The 13515-nt window shown below is 40.6% G+C and overlaps 1 protein-coding gene across 1 annotated transcript in view; it reads left to right on the top strand.

Annotated features, from left to right (window-relative positions):
* CELSR2 (cadherin EGF LAG seven-pass G-type receptor 2) overlaps positions 1-13515 on the top strand; it is a 107390-nt gene that overhangs the window by 83947 nt on the left and 9928 nt on the right. The window contains exons 19-30 of the mRNA XM_070941444.1: positions 493-676; positions 3769-3912; positions 5444-5627; positions 6590-6757; positions 6888-7014; positions 7617-7817; positions 8464-8638; positions 9556-9668; positions 10335-10414; positions 10841-10967; positions 12249-12371; positions 13197-13327. Of these exons, the coding sequence (XP_070797545.1) occupies positions 493-676; positions 3769-3912; positions 5444-5627; positions 6590-6757; positions 6888-7014; positions 7617-7817; positions 8464-8638; positions 9556-9668; positions 10335-10414; positions 10841-10967; positions 12249-12371; positions 13197-13327 (1757 nt within the window). The remainder of the gene's footprint in view (positions 1-492; positions 677-3768; positions 3913-5443; positions 5628-6589; positions 6758-6887; positions 7015-7616; positions 7818-8463; positions 8639-9555; positions 9669-10334; positions 10415-10840; positions 10968-12248; positions 12372-13196; positions 13328-13515) is intronic.

Raw genomic sequence — 13515 nt, 5'->3', positions numbered from 1 at the left:
GACATGGCCAGGGCGTGTCGCATCTGGCCTGTGGGCCATGAGTTTTAAGAGAAGCAAATTATTTGGTGCTTTCACTGATAGCTTAAGGGAGGAACAGATCTGTTTAGCTCAGTTGAGCATTGTGGAAGGAATGACAACTGGCAAATTAGGCTTCATCCTAAATGATTAAAATTTTATTTACAGGTGTTTTAAATAGAAATAAAATCAATAAAAATAAATGCTACAGCATAATCTATATGAATCCAAAGCCCAAGTTAGTTCTCCAGTGAATATTCTTTTCTTAATAAATGTGGTTTGTTAAAAGGCACACACATATTGTAAACAAATGTTTCCTGCAAGAAATACCAGCAATGAATATTCTTTTGCCATTGATTCCTGTAACTTTTTTGGCCTTTCTAGATACCAGTCTTGCTCCTTGAAGCAAGCTGTTACTTTAGATTTGTTATCAGAAGCTACTCCTAGCTGTCTCATATTCTTTTTTGTGTCCTACAGAATTTGCTTAAGGTAGGCAGTGCTTTACTGGACAACAGCAACAAGCATCATTGGGAACTGATCCAACAGACAGAAGGTGGCACAGCACAGCTGCTCAGGCACTTTGAGGACTATGCAAGCACTCTGGCCCAGAACATGCGCAAGACGTACTTGAACCCATTTACCATTATCACACCCAACATTGGTGAGAGAATAATAATAATAAGGTCTCCTAATTATTTATTTATTTATTTTATTTATTGCGATTTATATGCCGCCTTTCTCCCTAGGGACTCAAGGCGGCTTACAAAATGACAACTTCAATACAAATCACAATACAATATCAAATTAAAATCAGTAACCCAATTAAAAAACGATTTAAAATTATACCAGTGTACCCCCAAACGGATCAGTTTAATTGGCGGAAGAGCCACATCTTCAGCTCGCGACGGAAGGAAAGAAGGTCGGGGGCTGTCCTGAGCTCGGTGGGCAATCCATTCCAGAGAGTCGGGGCTCCCACAGAGAATGCCCTCCCTCTGGGGGTCGTCAGCCGACATTGTTTGGCCGATGGCACCCTGAGGAGGCCGACTCTGTGAGAGCGCACAGGACGATGGGAGAACGGCTGGAGATGGTCCTGCAAGTACCCCGGGCCTAAGCCAGCAAAATAGTAGTTGCTCAATTCTATGCATTTTAGATAATTATACAGTTGAGTACGTTGGTTCTCAAAATTCATGTCAAAATGTGTTGAGTACCAAATTTGATGAGTTTTAAAGCAGTTGAATACCTTGGTACTCGGTACTCAACTGCTTTGAAACTCATCAAATTTGATACTCAACACATTTTGACATGAATTTTTTTCCCCGGTACTCATCATTTGTTTTGTACTCAACGCACAAGCTAGAACTTGTTGGTCTCAGCTGCCTTGTGACTCATTACATTATTTCTAATGGGAAAAATTTGTTTGGTACACATCATTTTTGGTACTCATCACTCCTCCCAGGACCAATTTAAGGATGAATACCAAGGTACCACTGTACTTACAGTAGATTAATCTGCATCTGAATAACAACAATGATAAATGAAAGACTTGATTATTATTATTTAGTGTTTGATGAAAACATGACAGAAGAGAAGCTTACTTCATATATCCCATAATTATAGTAACACTTCTATGGGGTTAGGGCAGTGACCTCAAAACTGGATGTCCAATTTAGCTATCCAGGCAATCTCTCCTGATGTCACTTCATTCAGATCTTCTAAGGAATCAAATAATGCATGTTGTGGACAATCTTGCACAATATGCATATCACTTAGCATATCAGCACCTCAATCCCAACAAGGGGAATCTTTCCATCTGCATTGATACAGGGCAGAGGCACTTCTTTCAGAATCACAACCAGGTGCTTTGGTAGAGGGATCACTAATGGTCAAGCCACAAGTAGGTACCTTGGACCATTCCTCTCCTCAAGAAGTCTTGGGGTTAAACTGGAAAGATGTTAAGTGAGTGGCTGTTTCCAAGCTGGACAATGAGATTCCAATCAATTCAATGAAAGAGGTATTTTGTGATTATATACAGCTGAAGCACCCATGTGTGTTTTGTGGCAGGCTTCATCTTGGAAAAAGTATTCTCTTGTAAATTTGGGAGTAAGAGGCTATTTCTTTTAAAATGATGCTTGCTACCAGTTTCTATAAGTCCTTATATTTGAATAATAAACAATAATTTGCTCTAAAAGTTACTTTGATTAAGAAATTGTGGTAGAAATACAAATTTATTTATCAAAAGGATTTAAATTAATTATTTAACTAAATATCAAACATGATATTGAACTATCATGTTTTTAAAATGGGCATAATAGCTCTTTTCTTATAGTATCCCCATAAAAGTCCAATAAATCCAAGATACACCTAGAATATTACCTGCAAATTAATGATAGGGAGCTGAAATGAGGTTTCTTAAATTTTATTACTTCTGCCACCAATAGCCTCCCACCGACCAGTCCGCTCCCACAGAGAGGGTCTCCTCCGGGTGCCATCAGCCAAGTTATGTCGGCTGGCGACACCCAGGGGGAGGGCCTTCTCTGTGGGAGCCCCAGCCCTGTGGAATGAACTGCCCCCCGAAATACGAAAGATTTCCGACCTCCGGGTGTTTCGCTGCGCTCTGAAGACCCTGTTGTTCCGCCAGGCAGGGCTATTAACATAACGTTTTAAATTGGGGTATTTTAAATTTCTGGGATTTTAATTGGAGCCTAATTATTTAATGATTTTAAATTTTAAATTGTTGTTGTGTTTTTGTGTTTTTAAATAGGCTGTACACCGCCCTGAGTCCTTCGGGAGAAGGGCGGTATAGAAATAAAATTATTTATTTATTTATTTATTTATTTATTTATTTATTTATTTATTTATTTATTTATTTAGTTAGTTAGTTAGTTAGTTAGTTAGTTAGTTAGTTAGTTAATTACTGTCTAGAACAAGGATGTCAAACTCAATTTCATTGAGGGCCGCATAAGAGTTGTGTTTGACTTTGAGGGGCTGGGGAGGGTGTGGCCGGGGTGGGTGTGCCAGCTCGACGTCACTCATGTCGGGGGCACCTGTGGAGGCCCGAGTGCTCTGCCAGCAAAAAGGGGCTCCCAAGCTCCATTTTCACTGGCAGACGCACTGTGGGCCGGTCCTTTGCTGTTTCCAGGGTGGCCCTGTGGGCCAGATCTAAGCACCCACGGGCTGCATCTGGTCCCCAGGCCTTGAGTTTGACAGCCCTGTTCTAGAATATGGGGCAGTGATTCCCCTCATTCAGAATGATACTTAGCATGGCTAAATGAGCATAAGTGGGTTGTAAGTCCGTGTTAGCTTTACTGTCAAACATAGCACCTCCAGGAATATCACTAGGGTATACTGGTGTGGCATTACATAATGTAACTTTGTGATTCTTCCACAAATTTATTTAACATAGTAATTAAGCAGCAGTAGCAACAACAAAATTATTAGTTATTATGAGTGTCCTTCCCTGCTTTGTGCAAAAATATTTCATTATACCAATTGATAATGAGTGGGCATATTCTGGAAATAATTTTTGCCATTATGAGATGATTTGAAACTTAATGTGTTTGTCTGTTGCTTTGGTCTGGACATATAGTTAGGATTTATGACAGTATGTGGAGATAAAAGAAAGGGACATAAATGCCCACTCAAGAACATCCAAGTCTGAGTGAAAGAGTTATAAGTAAAAAATCCAACTGGACACTACCATTCAGTTGGCTTGATGTATGTGGGTCTTTATCTATCTGTGTCTTACATTGGCAGTTATTTCGGTGGTGAGGCTAGAGAAAATGAACTTTGCTGGTGCCAAACTGCCCCACTACGAGACACTCCGTGGTGAGAAACCAGCCGACATAGAAACTACTGTCATTCTGCCTGAAAGTGTATTCAAGGCTCCAGAAGGCAAACGTGAGTTTTGGGCATGGGGGTGAAAATTCCTGGTATTGTAAAAGAGACGAGGAAGAGCAATTAATTGATACAATCCCTCTTTGGCAATACAACCAGTTTTGTTTTGTTTTTTACTGCCCAGGCTCTTTTATCTGGGGCATGAGCAGTAGAAGAAGCATTATTACATATACATATCATTTATAATACCTTGACTATGTCAAAATGCACAAGGTTGGGCTGATTAGATCTTTTCTTTAACCAATTGGCCTTTTCCTGAAATCTTATTATATGACACTTCCCAAACTCTTAAGTGACTGGACTTTATTCAGTAAGCTAAGCTGTAGAGTACTTACCAAATTTCACTGAATACAGTAGAACTGGCAATACACTAAAATAAATTACATTATGGCTTAGTGCAACTTCGAAACTCATCCATTCTATCCTTACCACCTTGTTTTCTGATGAATTAGCTGTGTGTTATGTAACAGAAATGGATTTATTTTGAGGCTTCGTGGTTTCCTGGAAAGCATTGGATGATCAGTGCAAATTAGTACTGAATGCCATGATCAAAACTAAAATGCACATGAAGAGGAAGTCCTATTGTTAGATAGGTGGATTGAAGAGACTGGAGACAGGCTTCAGACAACAGCTCTTTATTCAGCAACTATTTACAATCCAACAGCCAGCCTCTCAGACCCTTTTATAGGGAGCTGTCAGGGAAACCAGCCAATTACACTCAAGCATTCTTCCTGCTTAAACAGCGGACGAGAGGGAAAACTATCCTGTCAATATAACACCTATTATCTATTATCTTCATAAAAAGCTACCAATAGGAAGCTGAAATGGAAAACAGAGATCAAAATAAAGAAGCCTTGTTAATATTTCCTTTCCTCTTATACAGCATGTCAGTTCCAAAGAATTTTATTTTCTATGTGTGAGGGAATGGGAAGAGGATATCTTTGCCATAAAGGACAACTTTGGGCCCTGTTATCAAAATAAACAGTCTAAAAAGAAAAATAGTAGGACTAGCCCAGTAGATCAGAATGATGTAAGAAGTAATTTAATAGAAGTAATTTGTTGGGCCAAGCAAGAAAGGGGCAAGACAAGAGCAATTAAGTTGTAGTTTCAACTAACACGTAAACCAGGAGAATTGGGATGGCTCTAGTATGCAGAAAGCTTCTAATCACTTGTTAGAAGGGAAATGGTGGTCTTATAGGAATAGGGAATGTGTCATGATGGTTTAATGGTGATCTAATTATTTACTGAAATAATTTAATAAAACATAGGCATAAACATAGAGTCATAGGGCAGGAAGGGACCTTGACGGTCTTCCAGTCCAACCCCAGGGCAGGAGACCTTATACCATCTTGAACAAATTGTTGTCCAATCTTTTTGTGAAAAATCTCCACATCTCCTGAAAAATGTCAGCTTCTTTTTTGTTTCCCCAGACAAGCAGACTACAAATATTGGAAGTAAATATTAGTGAAACCTTGTTTAGCCTGTTGCCCTAGCGAAATAAAATGTGGCTCCATGTTTCACGTTCACTTTTCAGAATCTTCTGTGGCCAGTGCCAAGCATTTGCCAGGCACCAATGAGGAAGAAGAACATGCCCTTATGACAAGACAGAAGAGACATCCAGATCTAAGTGAGGGCCAGGCGATTGCTAGTGTGATCATCTACCGCAACCTGGCAAGTCTGCTTCCAGAGCAGTATGACACAGATAAAAGGAGTCTAAGGTAATGTCTGCATTGCACCTCAATGCATGGATGTATTAGTAGAGGGGGTAGAAATGTTTAGGTACTCAGTGCTTGTGTATTATTCCAGTTCTTCTTTGGGGTTCTCCATGTTGTTTATTGAAAGGGTTGTTGAAACTCCAACAGCTTCATGACTGTCTGATCCACAAAATGGTTGTTGTTATTTACCTGGCTGATTTTATCTCGATTTAGAAACTAAGCAGGGCATATTCTGGCTAGTACTTACTTGGATGAGGGACCACTAGAGAATCCCAAGACTGGGAAGTTGAAAAAATATTCCCTGAAGCAATTGCAAAGCTCCATCTGTCGTGTTGGTAAAAAAAGAAGGATATCGATGTAATCATTAAATCCCCAAGACCCAAGCTTGATTTGAAAGAGATTTTATTTTATTTTTGAAGACCTAGCAAATGTCTGAAAGCACTACATTGGGAGGGTCTGTGTGATGGTAAGCAGAATTCAACTTTACAGAAGGGAAACAGTGATTTAAGTAAATACATTTTATTGATTTATGTCAGTGGTGGGTTGCCCACGGTTTGGACCGGTTCGCAAGAACCAGTAGTAAAACCGGCACGAGGCTCCGCCCACCGCCCCGGATGTTGTCATCAGCGATCTGCGCATGCGCAGTAGCTTCTGTGCATGCGCAGCAGGATGCACACATGCAAAGTGAGCACGCGCACACAATTTTGTCTGCGAACCGGTAGTAAAGGTAAGTAGAACCCACCCCTGATTTATGTGTTTAGGGTCCTGCCATTTCGCTGTACTATAAGTTGATTAATCATCATGGCTGCTGTTTGTACTTACTTTGTGGATGTTTTTACTGTTTTAATGCTTTTTAATTGTTTTATAATTTTAGAGTTGTAAGTCACTTGGCTGAGTTGAGCAGCTATAGAAATTGAATAAATGGATGAATGTATGACTAAATAAATGCACTGTTGTCACCACAGAGTCCCCAAGCGTCCCATCATCAACACTCCAGTGGTGAGCATCAGCATCCATGACAACGATGCATTGATGCAACGTGCCCTTGAGAAACCCATCACTGTGCAATTTCGGATGTTGGAAACTGAGGAACGGACCAAGCCTATTTGTGTCTTCTGGAACCACTCCATCCTGTGAGATCTATTTCCCAGACAAAATGGCTGGGACTGCCATATAATGAACAGGGAGGGAACAATAGATATTGGGACAGGGAGGCAGGGTTCCTCAGGCTGAGAGCGCCATCTTGACTCTGCTGTTTTTCAGGGTCACTGGGACTGGTGGCTGGTCAGCTAAAGGCTGTGAGGTTGTCTTCAGGAATGAAACTCATGTCAGCTGCCAGTGTAACCATATGACAAGCTTTGCTGTGCTGATGGACATTTCCCGCAGAGAGGTGAGAAAAATAAGGACATTACTTTAAGGAGAATAAGGAGAATAGGGCGAGGGAGAATTCTGAAGGGAGCATAACTTAGTAGCAGAAGTTAGGTTTTGGCTCCTTAAGGATGATAGACTCATAGGGCTGAGAACAGCTATTTGGGCCATCAAATACGCCTCCTACTCACTGTTGGAACTCAAAACTCAAAAATGAGCCTTGGTAGTACAGTGGTCTAAAGCACCCTGTTATTAAGACCAGCTGCCTGCAATTACTGCAGGTTCGAATCTCGCCAGGCTCAAGGTTGACTCAGCCTTCCATCCTTTCTAAGGTAGGTAAATTGAGGACCCAGTTGTGGGGGCAATAAGCTGACTTTGTATAAATATACAAAAGGATGAAGGCTGTTGCTTAGCACATTGTAAGCCACCCTGAGTCTCCGGAGAAGGGCGGCATATAAATCAAATTAAAAAACAAAAAACAAAAACAAATAGCTATCCAGCCTCTGTTTGAACACATTTAGTAAAGGGAAATAATTGATTCCACTGTCAAATTGCTCTTGCTTTCAGGCAGATCAAATAATAAGATGCATGGGTATCCATTAATAAATTCTCTGTTCCTCCCAGAATGGTGAGATCCTACCCCTGAAGACGATCACATATATCTCCATTGCTGTGACACTGGGCAGTCTCCTGCTTACTTTCCTCTTCCTGGCTGGATTGCGAACTCTGCGATCCAATCAACAAAGCATCCGCAAGAACCTAGCGATTGCGTTATTTTTTTCTGAACTCGTCTTCCTACTGGGCATCAACCAGGCTGATCTGCCAGTAAGCATCTGTATGGGTGGGAGAGAAAAAAACTCTGTTAAAAAGATTAAGTTCATAGTCATGGTCACATCTACTAAGTATCAATACAACAATTACTATCTATTGCTAATGAACAGTCAGACACCCCACTCCTCCCCAACAAACCATACAGGGTTATCTGGCATCCACACCAGGGATGAAATGCTCCCGGTTCGGACCGGTTCTGGTGATCCGGTAGCGATTGTGGCCGGTCGTTCAGAGAACCGGTAATGATGGCGGCACGAGGCTCCGCCCATGTGCCCGGGTGTCGTTACTTCCTGGTTTTAACCAGGAAGTTTTACCCTCTGCGCATGCAGAGAAGGTTTTGCGCATGCGCAGAGGGTCTGCACATGCATGTGATGCGCACATGGCACATGCACTTCCGAACCAGTAAGGAAGGTTAATAGATTTCACTCCTGATCCGCACATCCTTCTTTGTTTGGGTGCCTTTGAAAGCCAAGAAAACTGCCTTACATTAATAGCAGGAGCTCCTGGAAATTTGAATCAAAGATAGGAAAATATCCTATCTGAATTCCGAATATACAGTGAAATGGTTCATTACATTTCAGGTTTTGTGTACCTTTGGAACAGGTTTCTAATCCTGCTCTTTTGTCCCTTTCCATGATAGTTTGCCTGTACCGTCATTGCCATCCTGTTGCACTTTCTGTACATGTGTGCCTTTGCCTGGGCACTGCTAGAAGCATTGCATATTTACCGCATGCTGAGTGAAGTGCGAGACATCAACTATGGCCCGATGCGCTTCTATTATATGGTCGGATGGGGTGTGCCAGCATTCATCACAGGTGAGGCCTGCACTAAATTTCAGATAATCTGTCATACAGCCATGGCCATTCTGAGGCCATTATACTCTTTGTGAACCTTGTTTTATTAAAAAGAAAATAGCTTATTTTATTAAAATAAAATGGTTCCTTCCTCTGCTAGCCTTAGGTAACTGAATCAGGTAACTGAATCAATTTAAGCAGGATATAACTCACCAAGCCTAAAGATAGGGCTGGAGTGTATTGACCTGTTTAAATTATTTATTTGTTTGTTTGTTTGTTTGTTTGTTTGTTTGTTTATTTATTTATTTATTTATTTATTTATTGTTTAGAAATTTAGAAATTTGTTTACTGGCCCTCTCATGCGCAATGACTCTGGGCAGCTTACAACATAAAAACATAAAAATAATCAATTATAAAATAACAAAGCAGATAAATCATGAACACAAGATGGCAAAGGAGGAAGCCAGATACATGGGGGAGGGTGAGGTAGGATTAGGTTTTAATTGGTCCACCACATCCAATGTGAACGTCTCCCATTGGGAGAGCCATCTGGCAGGATCAGGTCTTAAGGCTCTTACAAAAAATCAGGAGGATGGGAGCCAATCTCACCTCAGGGAGGAGGATGTCCCAGAGGGCAGGAAGGCTCTTCTGGATCCCACCAGCCAAAATTCCTTGGCTGAGGGGATCCGCAGTATGCCCCCTCTGCTGGCATGGTGGGGTGGACCAGTCCCATCTGGGTGAGACTGTTCCTCAAGTAGTCTGGACTCATGCCATGCAGGGGTTTAAAGATGACAACCAAAACCTTAATACTGTTCTGTCAAAGTTCATTCAATTCGAACTGGCTGTCTAAGTGACAATCTTCTAGCTATGGAGTAGATGAAACAATTAAGGACTTACGTTTCCTCTTTATTGATTGTTTTGTGTGGTATTCTCCTTAGGACTTGCTGTGGGCCTGGATCCTGAAGGATATGGGAACCCAGACTTTTGTTGGCTCTCCATCTATGATACCCTGATTTGGAGCTTTGCTGGTCCCATTGCTTTTGCTGTTGCAGTGAGTAGAGAAGCAAAGGAATACAGGGAGGAAAGGCAAAAGACCCACATTTCACATTATCAGGACAGCTGTCTGGTTCCATACAACTATTCCTGCTTTACCTGCAGTGTAAATTATACACACTATATACATTATATTTTTTTAGGATGGACATGGCAACTATTACTTTCACAAAAGGGTTTAGTTTTATTTATCCAGCGTGTCAAGGACTGCCTAGTTCTGCCGTTTTATTTTTCCATCTGAAACACTCTGAATAACTTGGAAAACAATCTTCTTGGTCAACTGACTGAAGACGCAATGGAAGGCTGAGATGCATTGCCCAGAATTGCAGATCTTCCCTTGCTCCAACAGGAACCTCAGATGATGGGTTACATGAGTTTCCCAGTCTGTCATAAAACTCAGTTATAAAACTGAAGGGTCCTTGCTGCTCTCTGAGCTTGCTTGTTTTCTTGCAGACATCTCATTACCCTAACTAGGTAACATCATCAGTGCTAGTGCTAGTTATAAGACTCTTATGAAAAAGAACTGATCTGTGCAAGAATCAGGAAAGGGCACTGCCAAGGAAGAGGGACTGATAACAGTATTTAAAATATTCCAGGTTTGGGAGGATGCACTATTAGCCAGAGAGAAATTTAGTATTAAACCTTTCCCTCTTTCATTCTATAGATGAGTGTCTTCCTCTATGTCCTGGCCACCAAGGCCACTTGCGCAGCTCAACAGCAAGGTTTTGAGAAGAAGGGGACAGTGTGAGTCTGGCATTGTTTATGCACAACTACTCTTTTCACCGATTATGAACATTTAACTATTCTTCCATGTCCCTGCATTGTGATTTCTGCTTTTTTGATCCTATGTGCCTTTCCTCTGTTATTTATTTATTTATCACCCTTGTTATTGTCTCCACCTTATCTCACCCTACTAAGTCGTTCTGTCTCCTGCTTTCCATTTTCTGACTTAGCATTGATGTATCCCAATAGTCAATGCTTCCAATATTTTTATTGGAATTGTGGGATCAGTCCTATATAAGTGCAAAACTAGGTTGTATTGCAAAGTCAATGGAGGCCATGCCCCAGAGTCAGCCAAGAGAATCAGGAGCTTATTCATATTCTACCCATGAGACTTGGGGGTTGTTGTGTGGGAGAGCCCCCACTGACTGTGCTCTTTCTCTACTATAGCTCTGGTCTACGGTCGGGCTTCATCTCTCTGCTGATCATAAGTGTCACCTGGTTGCTGGCTCTGCTGTCCATCAACAGTGATGCCATCCTCTTCCACTATCTCTTTGTGGGCTTCAACTGCTTCCAGGTAATTTGGGTATCAGGACATAGCACAATAGCACACATTGGTATGGAATCTCCCCAGGTCAGTCAACATTTGCTCAATAATATTGAGCTGTTATCAAGTCCCCCAATTCTATTTTGTTTTCACCATTTTCCCTTTTCTCCAAGAACTCATTTATCTCAATTTCATACAGTAATAGAAATTGAAGAATCAGGCCAAAATTGATTCTTAGAATTTCATGTGGCTTTTTGAGTACGATTGACCTCTGTTTGGCAATTGGAGCAGGGAGCATACAGATTTTATTGATCATGAGGCTGTATCAGGTACATCAAGCACTTTCCAATTAGGGAGGGAAGAAGAGCTAGTTGTTTCAGTGGGTTGGGATATTTTAAAAGATGAAAGAGTTCTGGAAACATAAGTGTACTGGGAAACATGGACAGAATTTACACAGCATTTGGACCACATGTTTTAGACCTTTAAAATAAATCAGTCCTTATATTCTTGAGCTCTTTGGCTCTCAAAATGATTGAGTCCTATGGAAAAACAGGATTTTAATTTCCATTTATATATATAGAAATAGGGGTGGTTTTTTTAAACTTCCCTTTGTTGCTCCAAATACTTGGGTGTGTATAGATTTCATATAGGTTCATACTTTACTGCTGGGTCAGAGATCTGTTTCGCTAAATAATTAGGAAATGATTTAAAATAGGATTTTTACCAAAACTTTAGAAACATGCAAAACATTTTTCTTTTTTACAACTACTGTTATTTTCCCAAGGTAACATCTACTAGAGCAAGTCTTATTAATAAAAGCAGCAATTATTCTTGATGTAGAAATTGGTGAAGCCCAGTCAAATCTTTAAAAATTTAATACAACCTTTTTCAATTTTTAAGAAGAAAAAAATTACTGCTTATGAGTGGGAAGAAATATATGAAACAAAAATAGCAAAGACCATGTAGGTTTGAAAATAGAAAACAAGTCTGCAGATTAGGCTACTGGCTTTCCCTTACTATAATACTTTGGAAACTCGGCATGATACAATGGTTAAATTGCTGGACCAGTACTAGGGTTCTAAGAACCCCTTTAGCATGGAAATGCCATGATGACTTTGGACTCTCTCTCAGCACAACCTGTCTCACAGCATTGCTATTGAGAAGATACAGTGAAGAGATCTCCATAGAGATCTCAGCTGCTTTGAGCTCTTGAAGGAAGAGCAAGATATAAGTCTAAGAAACAAATAAGCATTATGAAGCTTGGAAGCCATGAGGTTGTCATTCATTGTTTATTCTCTCATTGTTCCATAGGGACCCTTAATCTTTCTCCTCTGTATCATCTTATCTAAAGAAGTGAGGAAGGCTCTCAGATCTATTTGTGGAAAGAAGCACAACACTGATCCTACGCTCACTACCAAATCTACCTTGACAGCAGTGAGTATTTCAAGGCACTTTCTTTCCTAGGCTCTCTGAGGGCCAATAATACCTTTGAGTAGAAAACTATGGGTGTTTTGTTGCAGAATTTGACACTGATCTTAAAAGGCAAAATAAACAAAACTTTGACCTGGAGTTGGCATTTTGCTCCAGTTCAGAATTTTAAGTCATATTCTGCATCAAGAGATGACAATGAAGCTACTGGCAATGAAGCAGTTGTGCATATATTTTCATGTTTTGCCTAACTGATTCTCCTTCTAATAGTATTATGGAAGGCACACTGAAGCCAAATTATCTACAATCTCCAGGTTTGACCACCTGAGCACTCACATCTTTTCACAACCAACTACTGTCTCACTTAAAGCAGACTCATTTCATGAAAACTGAGATTCATCTCTGAATTTTGTGTTTCTTAGATCAGACGGCACAATATTCTATATCCTGCTTTCAGGTCATCTTCTGAACGTTTATATATCCAGGATATAACAGGAAAAAAGATGGTTTGGTTTCTTATAGCAAAGATGAGTTTTTGCAACAGATTCCAAGGAACAACTAGTGAACAAATGCCTGTGAAAAGAAACACACTACTAGCATTGAGAAAAGAGACCTAATATAAAAGAGAGGAATGGTCAAGTAGATGAGCAATGGTGGCACAATGGAAGATATGAAGTCCAGAACTCAGAACTGTGCTAATAAAAAACACTCAGATCTTTAGTCTAATTGGTGAATACAAAAAATATATATATTGAAGGGACTCATTAAGTTACCCCTTGCCTCTCTGTTACTATTAATGCTCTCTCTCCCATATTATTCTGATCTCAACAGGCTTATATTTGCAACAATACCTACGTGGATGGGCAATTGTACCATACACCATTTGGGGACTCCACTGGTTCCTTGCATAGCACTGTCCGCTCAGGCAAGAGTCAGCACAGCTACATCCCTTTTGTGCTCAGGTAATGCTAATGTAAAGAATGTATAACTCTTTCCTTACCCCATGGTATAGATCTTGCTGTCTGTATTGTGGAATCTTAAGGTAAATGTAAGGGTTCCCCTCGCACATGTGTACTAGTCGTTCCTGGCTCTAGGGGGTAGTGCTCATCTCCGTTTCAAAGCTGAAGAGCCAGCGCTGTCTGAAGACGTC

The sequence above is a fragment of the Pituophis catenifer genome, unplaced genomic scaffold (genome assembly GCF_029215685.1).
Source record: "Pituophis catenifer annectens isolate HBS135680 unplaced genomic scaffold, rPitCat1.0.hap2 SCAF_3, whole genome shotgun sequence".
NCBI lineage: Eukaryota > Metazoa > Chordata > Lepidosauria > Squamata > Colubridae > Pituophis > Pituophis catenifer.
This window is presented reverse-complemented; position numbering and strand designations above follow the sequence as displayed.